The 12,267-nt window shown below is 43.7% G+C and overlaps 1 protein-coding gene across 1 annotated transcript in view; it reads left to right on the top strand.

The window, feature by feature from the left end:
• Positions 1-12,267, top strand: part of LOC146209684 (sodium-coupled monocarboxylate transporter 2-like) — a 110,237-nt gene that overhangs the window by 30,158 nt on the left and 67,812 nt on the right. Inside the window, exons 2-3 of the mRNA XM_084580926.1 lie at positions 11,361-11,426; positions 12,030-12,081. Coding sequence (XP_084437052.1) covers positions 11,361-11,426; positions 12,030-12,081 — 118 coding nt within the window. The remainder of the gene's footprint in view (positions 1-11,360; positions 11,427-12,029; positions 12,082-12,267) is intronic.

Raw genomic sequence — 12,267 nt, 5'->3', positions numbered from 1 at the left:
GAAAACGAGAAGTAAACACAGTGTGAGAATTCTAATGCCACAGGTTAAAACTAACGCTTAAAACTTTTCATGCTTTCCTAGAATTATAAAGGAGTGGAACGCCTGACCCCACGAAGTTGGTAATATGCCATCCGTTGATAATGGCCGCGACATCTTACCTATGGTGCAGCAAGTATTTCTTTGTAACGATACTTTGAATAGCTTCGCCGACTAGATGCCTCTCGAACTTTGTAGTTTTTTCTTTCATAATTGTGTCCGTTCTCCCATGGCTAGCTGTCGGTTACTTGTCTTGTTTCCTTGCTGTTGTGAAAATGCAACTCGGAAGTGTTTCATGAACACTGTATCTACTCCTGGTTTGACTGCCAAGAGGCAGTGGACAGTACTAAAGAAATAGGTATAATCAATAAATAGATGAAATGACATGAAATTGCATGGTTTCAGTGAACCCAGCGTTTAGACCAAGTATATGATAGCTTCCAAATGGGGCTGAAGTTATGTGGCCGTCTTGGTCTGAGATGTGCGTCGATGGACAGCAGAAATTTGATACGACATGACGGCAAAGTCCAGACCAATTTTCTTGCTTCGTAAACCCATTTGTTAACCAGTTGAGCGAGCTCAAAATTTGTTATGCAAAGCCGCTTGAAATTCCATTTCCAATTACCTTTGCGGGCTACTTCATCTACGTGTTCGTTAGCCAGGATTTCAGAGTGAGCCAGGTTCCACTATAAAGTAATAGGGTGGCCAGAGGCGATTTCCTGGTGATGTTAATACCAATGTTAATAAGACAAATAATTTTGGATTAGTTTATTTAACAGCCTGTGTAGATATTGCTGCGTTGTGCTGGAGTCAATGAAATAACCCAACTGTAAGGGGTTCGGCGCAAGATGTAGGAATATGCTTATTTAATGTTGTGAAGCTCTGCTGCCAGGTAGAATATCTGTGCTGCTGCAGGCGATGGACAACTCTCGAGGGCTCATAAAGGCCACAGTAGGAAGACTCCACGGGAATGGAGACATCGATTAAGACATGGACGCCCGGAGTATTTATCTGCCAAGGAGGGCATAACGTTTTGCAGTAGCGCTGCTGGTGGCATCTAGTTCTTTGTATTTAATCTCGCAATAAACTGCTTTATCTTGATAAACGAGAATGTCTAAGGGGAAAGTTGCAGGCAGTAATTTATTTAGTGAGTAATGCTAAAGAGTTGCCGAAGTTGCACAGCTTTGCAAAGGCCAGAGTTACTGGGGTTAAGCCGGACATGATGTAGAAAGTACTTCTTTCTTCCAGAATTGTCGAGCAGACTTCAAGATAATCATCCTCGTGCTTAGGTTCATTAAAGTTTAGGGTTAGCCTGAATCGATAACAGTTTAGCTTAGCAAATGACGTCTACGTAACCAACAGCAACCCCATCCGTTGGCAATTCTTCAAGTCATTAACATCTCCTTATTTATACATTGAGATTACTTTGGCGTTATTTCATGATTCCTGAACGTTCGAGATCGTAAACATTATATACGCAAGATCATCCATGTAGCTGAAATTATTCCCGATCCCTCCATGAGTGCCCTTCGCGATGTTGACGCGTGCTGAAGGTCTTTCATGTCGCTGAAGCTAGTCCAGATTCCGGTAATACGGCATATATTCCGTCATATCTCTCATCCCAGAGTTGATTATCCGTCGAAAATGGAAATACTGCGCTGTATGTAGAATCACGAATAGAATATCGATGGGACGACGACAAAGAGAGGGAAGAGAGCGTTTGCTACCAATATCTAATTGAAAGTCAGCGTTCTCCTTAGTCCGCCTCTGCCATCGTTCCTTCCGCATTCTATTCGCGTTGCTCCACAAGTTATTATGACCCAAGCAGCAAAACAAGCAAGAATACTGGAGTCATTTGGAGTTACGGTTTTTTTCCCTTAAAGGTCCACGGAAACGGCCCCCAAGAAACCACTGATAAACGTGCTCAGTGTGTAGAACACATCCTTTTGAGCATTAACGCAAAGTATAACTCCTTGGAACAAAGCCAGCGATTTATTATTAATTTTTAAAAACAGCGTTTTTTGAAATTCGCGGGCAGAGGAAATGTCGCTTGGCGGTGTCGCATGGAACTATTTCCTAATCCCGTGACGTCACGGGTCGGTTGACTGGCAAGGCTTGCTAGAAGCTGCCATTCGCTGCGGTCACTGCAACCATGACGTCACGAACACACTTCCGGTAGCTGCGAAAGTCGTCTGCTCGTGCGCTGCTCGAACTCTGTGCGGGCTGTTACAGCTCGCCGCCCTTATCGGTTAGGTGGCCATTGCCCATTAAGTGCAACAACCGAAGCAACGCAGGGATCGGCAGAACGAAGCTGCATTTACAAATATTTTATTTATATAACGTGGTTTCAGGAGTATCGGAGTGTCGTCCGACGAGGCGTCAACAGCACGGTCAAGCACCGCACGATGGCAGCACATCCTTGACCGCCGTAAACATCGCTGCTGTGGCCCCTCCTCCCGCATACCGTTCGCGAACCACACGGCGGATCGTTAGCACCGATGTCCGAAATAAAGCGTGCTAAAGTTTGTTGGCGTCTGGAATACTGAGCCGAATATCAGGTATGAAGCCCTCGTGAGGATCGCTGACCAGCAGCAAATTGCTGGTAAGAGCGATAGCCGTGATACAAGCTAGTTTCTGCTCAAGCCAGCTGCCGCTGGTGCATATTTCGGCTGATCCGATCTGCTCGTACTAGCTCTGCGATTAATGCGTCGGCAGAGTTAATCCTATAATTATTATACTATGGCAGGATAGGAATCACTATAAGACAGTTTCATAAGTAGACGATTTACGACAGCGTTGATCATGTTCCAAAGCGTCGACCGCCGCGGCTTCGAAGCGAAACATTAGGCCTTGCGACGACTAGGGACGGTCACGCACGGCGCCGGCGTTCGCCGCGCTCGCACGTTCCACCCCCGCGGTAATTGTGTAACGTACCTCAGCCTGCTCGCGGCATCCCGTGCTGCAAGCGTTGCAAACTCGTGTACTTTCATAGCTAAGGCCGCGTATTTTTTGGCGTTCTGCTCAGCAACAAGCCGTTCAAACGATACTGTAGGCACGACAAGGCTTCAGGACGCAGTCGCTGCGCTGTCGGCCGTAATCGAAGACGTCGGGCGGCACCATAATCCATACATCGATCTTTAAACGTGATACAGTGGGCAAATGAATAACTTTGTGAAGCAGACCCGCTCGTACGTTTCGCGCACTCGGGCGCCGACGAGTAGCTTCCGTCAACAGACGCCGTCATAACCTCGGTTAACGACGCAAACCGAGGTCGTCAAGCTCGGTTTGCGGTAACCGCGGTTAGTGGTGCAACCATGGTTTGGTCCGCCGTGTAACATAGGATAACCACGGGTTCGCGGTTACACTAACCGTCGTTGCGCGAACTGGCGAACTCCTCAGGCGTGTGCGAGCGAGGACGGATTGGCGCGAGTACGCCAGCGAGCGAGCTCGCGGCAACCGGAAGTTCGTTGAAGTGACGTATATGTGGGCGGAGCTTTGAACTTGCTTGTATTCTTTTTTTTTTTTTTTTTTTATGGCTCCCTTCGGCGTACGAGTTGAGGGGGAAAATTGGAAGGGTCATTTTTAATCGCCGATATCTCTGGTGTTGCAGAAGCTAGATCGAAAATTTTTGCGGGAGAATGATGGGTGGTTCAATAACTATCAGTGTTATGGCGTTGTTCACCCTTCTTGGTGACCCCTTTCTGGGGACCTTTAAAGCTACAGTTCATGTCATTTCAGGCTAAAAAACAAGAAGGCAATCATAGTCGAACATCTGAATGAAATACATGGCTGGACTGGTGCCGGAAATGACGTGATTTTTTGTCCCTAAGGTCACATAAAAAAAAGGTAATATAAAAGTCTGCTTCTCCGTCAAAAGCAGGTAAAATATGAAAATGTTGGGCAGGAGTAAAACTAGACATTTCAAGACTGATTGCATAGCCGGGACCTTCGGATCGGTGCTGGACACGTTGCGAGCTTATTTGGATCGCCTTAACGCGCTCTTCGTGCGTGTTCTTAGGGATGCGTTAGAGTCTCTGACCATTCGAGTTCACGTGTTCCCGCCGTCCAGCCCACGTTGGGTTCTGTACTTTCACACTCGTGCACACTTTCGAGTCGGAGAACCCCATTAAACTGCGCAGCACGACGCCTCCAAGCACGCGCTTGTGAATACACAGCACGACCGTACATACAGGAAGAGCAACCGACGGAGGCAATGATAACTTCAGCCTTGTCTCTTTGTTTCTGCGTTGTAAGCACCGCCACCTGCGCACAGCTTAGCGGCAATAATACGCGCAGTGAATAACAGCAGCTGCCATTAAAATACCGGCCTGGATGGCTTATCACTTCGACGATATTCGCATTAATGTAAGCAGGTTGATAACGCGATCTCCTCTAAATTACTAAGTTCATTTTCCCTAATGGAAGGGGGAGAGATGTGTGTGAAAATAATGAGCCTATACGGGACATCAGCAGAGTGTTCTGGCAGGCTAGTTGGTAAAATTCGCTCATCTTCAAAACTGCTCGAATACACACACAAAGCGCTTTGTGTGTGTCTCTCTGCTGTGTCTTATTTGCGCAGTTTTGAAGATGTAGGAAGTTAGCTTTAAATAATACGTCTGCTAGAAACTTCGAGAACTTATGCAGTATAAAAATCCTCACAGTTTTTCTTTTTAAGACGATATTAAAGAACTATTACTGAATTGGGTGCTTGGGCAAACGCCAGGACAGGCATTGTGCGTCGTGCCGGTGTCGGCTTTTCTATAGTTAGTGTGAAATGCTGTGAAGTCGATAAAGGCGTCTTTTGAAAACCTATTGAAGGTTATCCGTAAATGTGGTCGCTGTGTATAAGTATTGCTGTTTTGAATTCAAACCGAGCACATTACGTTGAATAGGAGCCTGCAATATAAAAAAAAAAAAAACGTAAGAAAACAAGTTCTTAAGCACCGCGAGTCGATTTGCTATCGCCATAATGACAGACATTAAAATTAACCATGCTCTCTTTTACTCGCGAGCACCCCTGATGACATGCTGCCGGGGGGGGGGGGGGGGGGGGAGGGGGAGTAGCTCAATTCCAAACCTCATGAATTACTTCGGACAGTTGTACATGGGTTAGCTGAATAAATTAAAAGCCGCCGAAGCAAGCTTGCGCCTGATAGCCAGGCTGTGGTACCGGTCTTGACGTCTGCACCCATCGATGAGTTGTAGCGACTGCAACAAACTTGATGTGGCATCTCTTATCAAGTGCAAATAGGACATATGTCACTCTCGCGCTATTGCTTTAAAAATTCCTGCGTGTGCCAAGCTGTACATTTAATGATGAAGGATCTGCCAGTCCGCTATCCTCTCGTACTGTTTATGCTTCACTTGTGTACCCAACCTTAAAAAATCCTGTGATGTGCCATTTAGATACTTACAAATATTATTTAACGAAAGCAATGGTACCGAAAGGACTTAAGAAAAATGTAAAGTGCGCTCTCGGCACACTTCGCCCTGAATTATTCTTTCGCTGGAAAAATGTTTTAGATGATGCGTCATTAGCTTTGATTGCCATTTTAAAACAACACTGTCAGGAAAAAGTAGATGAACTTAACGATCAAATGGCCAAACTAGCACTAACCGCGGACGAGCATCAAGTACTAAAACAATTCGTGAAAAGGAAAGAACATAAGCTTCAGGTTAAAAAACGGCGTAAATTCAGAAGAGATCAGCAGTCGGTAGATAATGACACACCTTGGCAGCGAAGAATACCTCCTGCAATTTCACAACGACGGATATCACCTACGGGACAGGACACAGATGATAGCAACATCATTGACATTTCTAAATCTCTAAGCGATAATGATAAACAGATTCTAAGGCGAGGCCTGACCTTCTGCCCAACGAATAATAGCTTTAATGAATATGAACTTCACCGAGGTATAACTGAATTCGCAAGAAGAATGCGTATTAAAGAATTCTTCGCTGAAAATCTAAACAATGTACCGGAAGCTTCCAACCTACTCAGAGCCCCCAGCACATGGTTTCCCGATGCAGAGCGCAGCCCCGAACTAGACCTATACATTAAATCCGTCTCAAAAGAAATTATTGAAAAAACAAAGCTAGCTCGAAAGCCGCCCAAAATCCTCTCTATAACTGAAAGAGCAACTCTTGACAACCTAGCTTCTATAACAGACTTAGTTATCAAGCCTGCAGACAAAGGTGGTAGCATAGTGATTCTCCCTGTTGAAAATTACAAAAAAGAGGCATATAGACAGCTTAACAACTCTTTCCACTACGAAAAGTTGAATACCGACCCGACAGAACAGTTCAGTGAAGTCATCCTGAATAAAATAAGAGATCTATTAGCCAGGGAACTAATTACCGAGATGGACTATAAATTTCTTCAGCCGTCAAACAAACAAGCAGGTCGATTTTACCTACTGCCCAAGATCCATAAGGTTTCCGCAGAAGCATTGTTTACCACAGACATACCAGGAAGACCAATTGTTTCCAACAATAATACGCCCACAGAAGACCTCTCAATATTCCTAAATCACCACCTAGCAGACCTCCCGACCCAGCTTCCTTCGTTTGTGCAGGACACACCTCACTTTCTCCGAATTATTGAGCGTATTAATAACACCACCAATCTGGCAGATGATTGTATACTTGTCACACTTGACGTCGCGGCACTCTACACTAATATTCCTATCAATGAAGGTATCGACGCCCTCTCCCAAGTACTAATCAACAACCCCCATACGCATGCCTCTGAAGTTTATCTCTCGCTCCTTAAACTAGTCCTAACTTTAAATTATTTCGAGTTCGATTCATCCTATTATTTGCAGATATTTGGAACCAGCATGGGTACTCCATTCGCGCCGACTTACGCGAATATATTCATGGGAGTTCTAGAATCCAATACACTAAATTCATTCCCGGTAAAGCCACTTATATACCTTCGCTATATTGACGATATTTTCATGATATGGCAGCACGGATCAGAATCACTTCAGTCTTTCGTCTCGCATCTTAATAATCATCACACTAGCATTAAATTCACTTGTCAGTCGTCGCAATTAAAAGTCGACTTTCTCGACACCACGGTGACAGTGGAAAATGGAAAACTTAAAACTTCTTTGTACAGAAAGCCAACGGATAAGCAACAATACCTAGATTTTACGAGTCATCATCCGAGACATTGTAAACAAGGAATATTTGTAGGACAGGCGACACGGCTTAGAAGAATATGTAGCGATGATAGTGACTACCTAAACGAACTACATTCATTGAAAGCAACACTAATCCAGAGGAACTATCCCGGTAACTCCCTTAATATGGCCCTCGAAAAAGCAAGCACTTTAAACCGCAACGATGTGCTCACGAAACGACCAAACGCCAACACCGAACGACAGCCTTCTTTTGTAACTAAATACTCCAATGCCCTTCCAAACATAAACAATATTCTGCGGAAATACCATTCCATGCTAACATGTAATGAACGCCTCAAGAAAATATTTCCGGAGGCACCAAAGGTGACATACAAACGTAACGCGAACCTCAGAGATATTCTAGTACATTCTAAACTCGACAACAAGCACCCAACACAACCACGCCCTTGCTCTCGACCTAGATGTAAAACGTGCAGTCATATACAAAAAGACACCACGGTTAAAAGCAATGCAAGCGATTTCACTTTTCACATAAAATCAGGCTTTAACTGCACATCTTCAAACGTTATCTACCTTCTAGAGTGCTCCTTTTGTCATAAACAGTACATCGGAGAGACAGGACAACCAATGAACATGCGGCTTAATGGACATCGGGCAGACGTAGGCAAAAACCTCCCGAAAGCAGTTTCCCAGCATTTCAATCAGAAAGACCATAAGTTAGAAGAAATTAAATTATATATTCTCCAGTCAGGCTTTAAATCTGCAAGGGACAGAAAATATAGAGAGGCGTATCTAATTCATAAATTTAGAACATTGGAACCAGCAGGAATAAATATATCTAAGGGAACGTTAGAATCCCTTGGGTATATTCCCTCTCCATTATAACTATTCGGAAAAACAATCTCACACAGCCTTAATTGTACAGTTTACTCACAACGTACATACACCCTATTCCGTTCCGCAATAGCATAACCCTACACGTTCCTCTAAACACATTTCCTCCTTATCACTTGTTGCTTGAATTTGTCCTCACATATTTTTTTCTTTTTTTTCCCTTTTTTTATTATTATCTTTATTATTTTTCTCTACTTTTTTTTTCTCATGTCAGTGTTGGTCCCCTGTGCGCTTATTATCCTGTGACTTTATCCCCCCCCCCCCCCCCCTTTGCAGAAAGTTCTAAGAATTGTCCTCCTTAGATATATGACTTATCAGGGCCGTTCGCAAACCCTCCCTTTGTCAGGTGTATCTGCACCAAACCCGCCTAAGTGGTGACTAATCATCTACCCTGTACTATGATTTTTTTTTTCCTGGTACTGCCGCTTTTACTTCTTTTGTAGGCCTCGGGATCTCTGGTTCCAGGTTGAGCTAAACACTTAAGGTTATTATTATTTTTTACTCTGCGATTATTCCTGGGACCATGTACTCCCCGCCCTACCCCCTCCTTTTAAGAATTGTCCCCCTAGATATATGCCTTATCAGGGCCCTTTGCATAGCCTCCCTTTGTAAGGTGTATCTTCACCAAACCATCTTTAGTGGAGACTAATCACCTAACCAGCATAGTAGTCCTTTTTTTTTTTTTCTTCCTGGTACTGCCGCTGTTACTTCTTTTGCAGGCTACAGAATCCCTGGTTCCATAGCTGATAAGTACTACATACTCAAGATTTTTTTTTCTTTTTCTTTTTTTTTTCTACTTCATGACCGACTTTCTTCTCACCCATCCTCTCCTCCCCACTCTTTCGCACCCAGTTTCCCCTCCCCAGCTTTTCTTCTTCGGAAGCAAAAGCGTATTTAAACCCCTGCCAGTGATGATCGCTATGCCCAGACGAAGACAAGTCCACTTGTCGAAACGTTGGCTCATCTGCGACCTGAGGCGTACCCTATTTACCCTTGTTCGGTTCTTCTTTTTTATACCGCCTACATATAGTTATTCGTAGGTCTGCTGCACTAATCTCACTTAACAAGCTTTCAGCGTTGAACGCCTGGAGGTGCGATAGTGGTTTGTGGTAGCTATCGCGTGCTAGTTGCGACCACGCTGTTTGTTCAGAATTTGTAACCTCATACGATCTCCTTTTGCTCTGGCGCAGCACTTCTCTCACTGAATCCACTCTGCTGTTTTTAGGTTCATGTCTTGTCTTCACACCCTACCTGTGCCTGCCACTTCTTCTTAAATCTAGCATACTGATCACTGGCACTTAACCCTCGCTCATCCCTCTATCTTCTCTTAATTTTACGCTTACGTGCTTGATTTCGACATTCCCTGTTTTATCTTCAAGTACAGCCGTTGTCTTTAGCCTACACCTTTATGACTCAGAGATAACTACCGCCAAAAGACAAGTGTTGTACCTTTCCTGTAAAGGGTACAGGAAAGCTGCTAGTAATATTCATCTGAGATTGGATTCAAAATGCACTCCTCCATATTCTTATTGTCCGATTTTTTATCACACTCTGTTCTCTTCTGGTGATGTCAAGAGGCAGGACTTCTACCTGCTACTCACAGCATATATATACACTAACATATACATATATATTGTAAGCCTTCCTTGGATTTTCTCTCACTTGTACATACCATTGTCATCATTCCGCGGCACCACGTCCGGCACGTGCCTCGGTTCGCCATCGGAAGGAATGTTTGACTCGGCATACCCTGTCTTGATGTCACAACCTTGCCATCTCGAACTGGCGTAGCATATATATATATATATATATATATATATATATATATATATATATATATATATATATATATATATATATGGTCGAGCACTGACTGGGCGTTGGTTTGCTAGGCGTTATTGTTGACAGGACCTGCGTATGCGTCTGTCTGCGCTGGAGGTCTGTTCACTGGATAAAGAGGTTCAGGATACACGCAGTAGCAAGTACCATTTGTCGTGTCCACTTCACCCGTCCTTGTCTGTCAGAGCGTTTTCAAAGTTATTACAAAACTATCCCAAACTAGGGCAGCAAACAACTAAGTTAGAACACGATCACGCGTTTCGCGTTGTCCTGAGCGGCTAAAGTCCCCCTTGCTTTTCTCAGGGCTTCAAAACGGCTATGAAGCTAAATGTAGACAGTCAACACAGAATGTGCATCTAGAAATTATGCAGAAAACTAATATAATGTTCATCCTTCTCGACAGGGGACAGCAGCGTGTGATATAAGGAGCAAAGCGCTGGAGGTGGTAAAGAAATGCTCCTACATAGGGGAGGTAAATACAGCAGATCCGGAACGCATGAATGACGTAACTATAATAGTTAGGAATATGGTGGCTGCAATTGTCAGCCGCTTTCAATTATAAAGGCCCACTTACCAATATCCCTGAAGAGATAATTAAACAACAGCAGCTTCTTTCCTATATATATATATATATATATATATATATATATATATATATATATATATATATATATATATATATATATATATATATATATATATATATATATATGTACGGTAGAAACTTGAAGCTAATAGAAAGGGCTCAGCTGAAGCTGAGAACAACGCCCCAAGCTCTAGAAAGGGTCGATGTACTTGTAGCGTCCGAAGAGAAGGAAGAGTCCACAAGGGGGGAGCACTCGCTATTGACGGGGGAGTAGAAATGATAAGATGAAATGGACATGGACAGGGCTGTAATGCAACGGTAAGGCAACAAATATCAATATAGCTAACAGACTGGTTTCCAAGAGTTTACAAACGTAGCAGGTTAAGACAGAAAGTTCAGTAATAGCTTGAGATTAGGTAGTTTGAGGAGCTGACCATGGGGGTCGATGGGGTTGGACGGTGCTGTTGATTCTGTCTTCCCACCCCTTCTATAACACTGAAAAGGCTTTGATGGTAAATAAATAAGTAAATAAAAGGGCACTGCCGGCTCAAGACATGTTAATGCTAACAAGTGAGCAATAAAGGGCTTATTGCAAAAGTCGCTGTTCAACGGATTGCTGCCCCCCTACCTACTAGCACTGTTGAAGGACAGGTCCTGCGGTGGCCGTAGTCAGGTTAATGGTGATGGTGATTATGGAAGCTATGTAACTCTCATAGAGTATGATTTTACGGCAAGAGTTGTTGAACCAGTAATTTGTTTTCTTAAATTTTCCTTCAATAAGGCCAATTGTGCATTCGCATACTAGTGTGCAGATTTGCAATATTCAGTTTTGCTTCTCTGTTCTGGTCTTTCAGTACATACGTCTCCGGTTTAATGCCACCATTTCTCTGACTGCTTGCCTCATCTACATATTTCTTACGGTAAGTATACAAGAACCATATTTAATCGTTTTCTAGCCTTTTGACTGAATAGTGTACAACTAGCTTGTAACCTACATGTAGAATTGGGTCTAGCTGTGTTTTCTGTTACGCTCGACCTTCGTATCAACGCCGTCACATTGGTTCAGTGCTTAGATTGCTCGAGTGCTGCATCCAAGGTAGCAGGATCGAATCACGGTCTCGGCAGTAGCATTTCGATGGAAGCAAAAAGAAAGACGCCGGCCCATGTGCTGTGCGATGTTAACGCACGTTAACAAACCCCAGTTGCTCGAAATTTCGGCAGCCTTCCAGTACGGCGTCTCATATAGTTTGAGCTGATTCGGAACGTTAAACCCCGTAAACCAAACCAAACTTTCGTATATAGTTGACGCGTATTTTTTATGCTTAAGTCCTTGCGTAAGCGCTCACATCTATTTTGATATGAGTGCCCCGCAAAGAGGGTGAGCGAATTTAATGAACTTTCTGATTTGAGGTGATGTTGGGTTTGGTGTTTTAAAGTGCAGCCGCTAAAAATGCCATTCACTGAATTTGATTTGGCTGTATTTGACTGAACTCCGGGGACGCCTCTGCCGTTTATCGTTTCAGCAAAGCGTGGGTGCAATCTCCATTTTCGCTGCATCGCTAACCTTGGTCACAGGTAAGGCTCGCCTCATGTGCGAACTTTTCACTTGGAGGTATATTAGAACAAGTCGTGGTGGCAATGTTGACAAGCCAGGAGTAGTATAAATATATGATGACGGTGTGGAGTACGTGATCAGAAGTATTAACCATATCGAAACTACGATGTGATATCTGTATGGTATTGATTCGACCTAGGTTTTGT

The sequence above is a fragment of the Amblyomma maculatum genome, chromosome 1, assembly GCF_055883805.1.
Source record: "Amblyomma maculatum isolate TAMU_Amacu chromosome 1, ASM5588380v1, whole genome shotgun sequence".
In the NCBI taxonomy this organism is placed as follows: domain Eukaryota; kingdom Metazoa; phylum Arthropoda; class Arachnida; order Ixodida; family Ixodidae; genus Amblyomma; species Amblyomma maculatum.
This window is presented reverse-complemented; position numbering and strand designations above follow the sequence as displayed.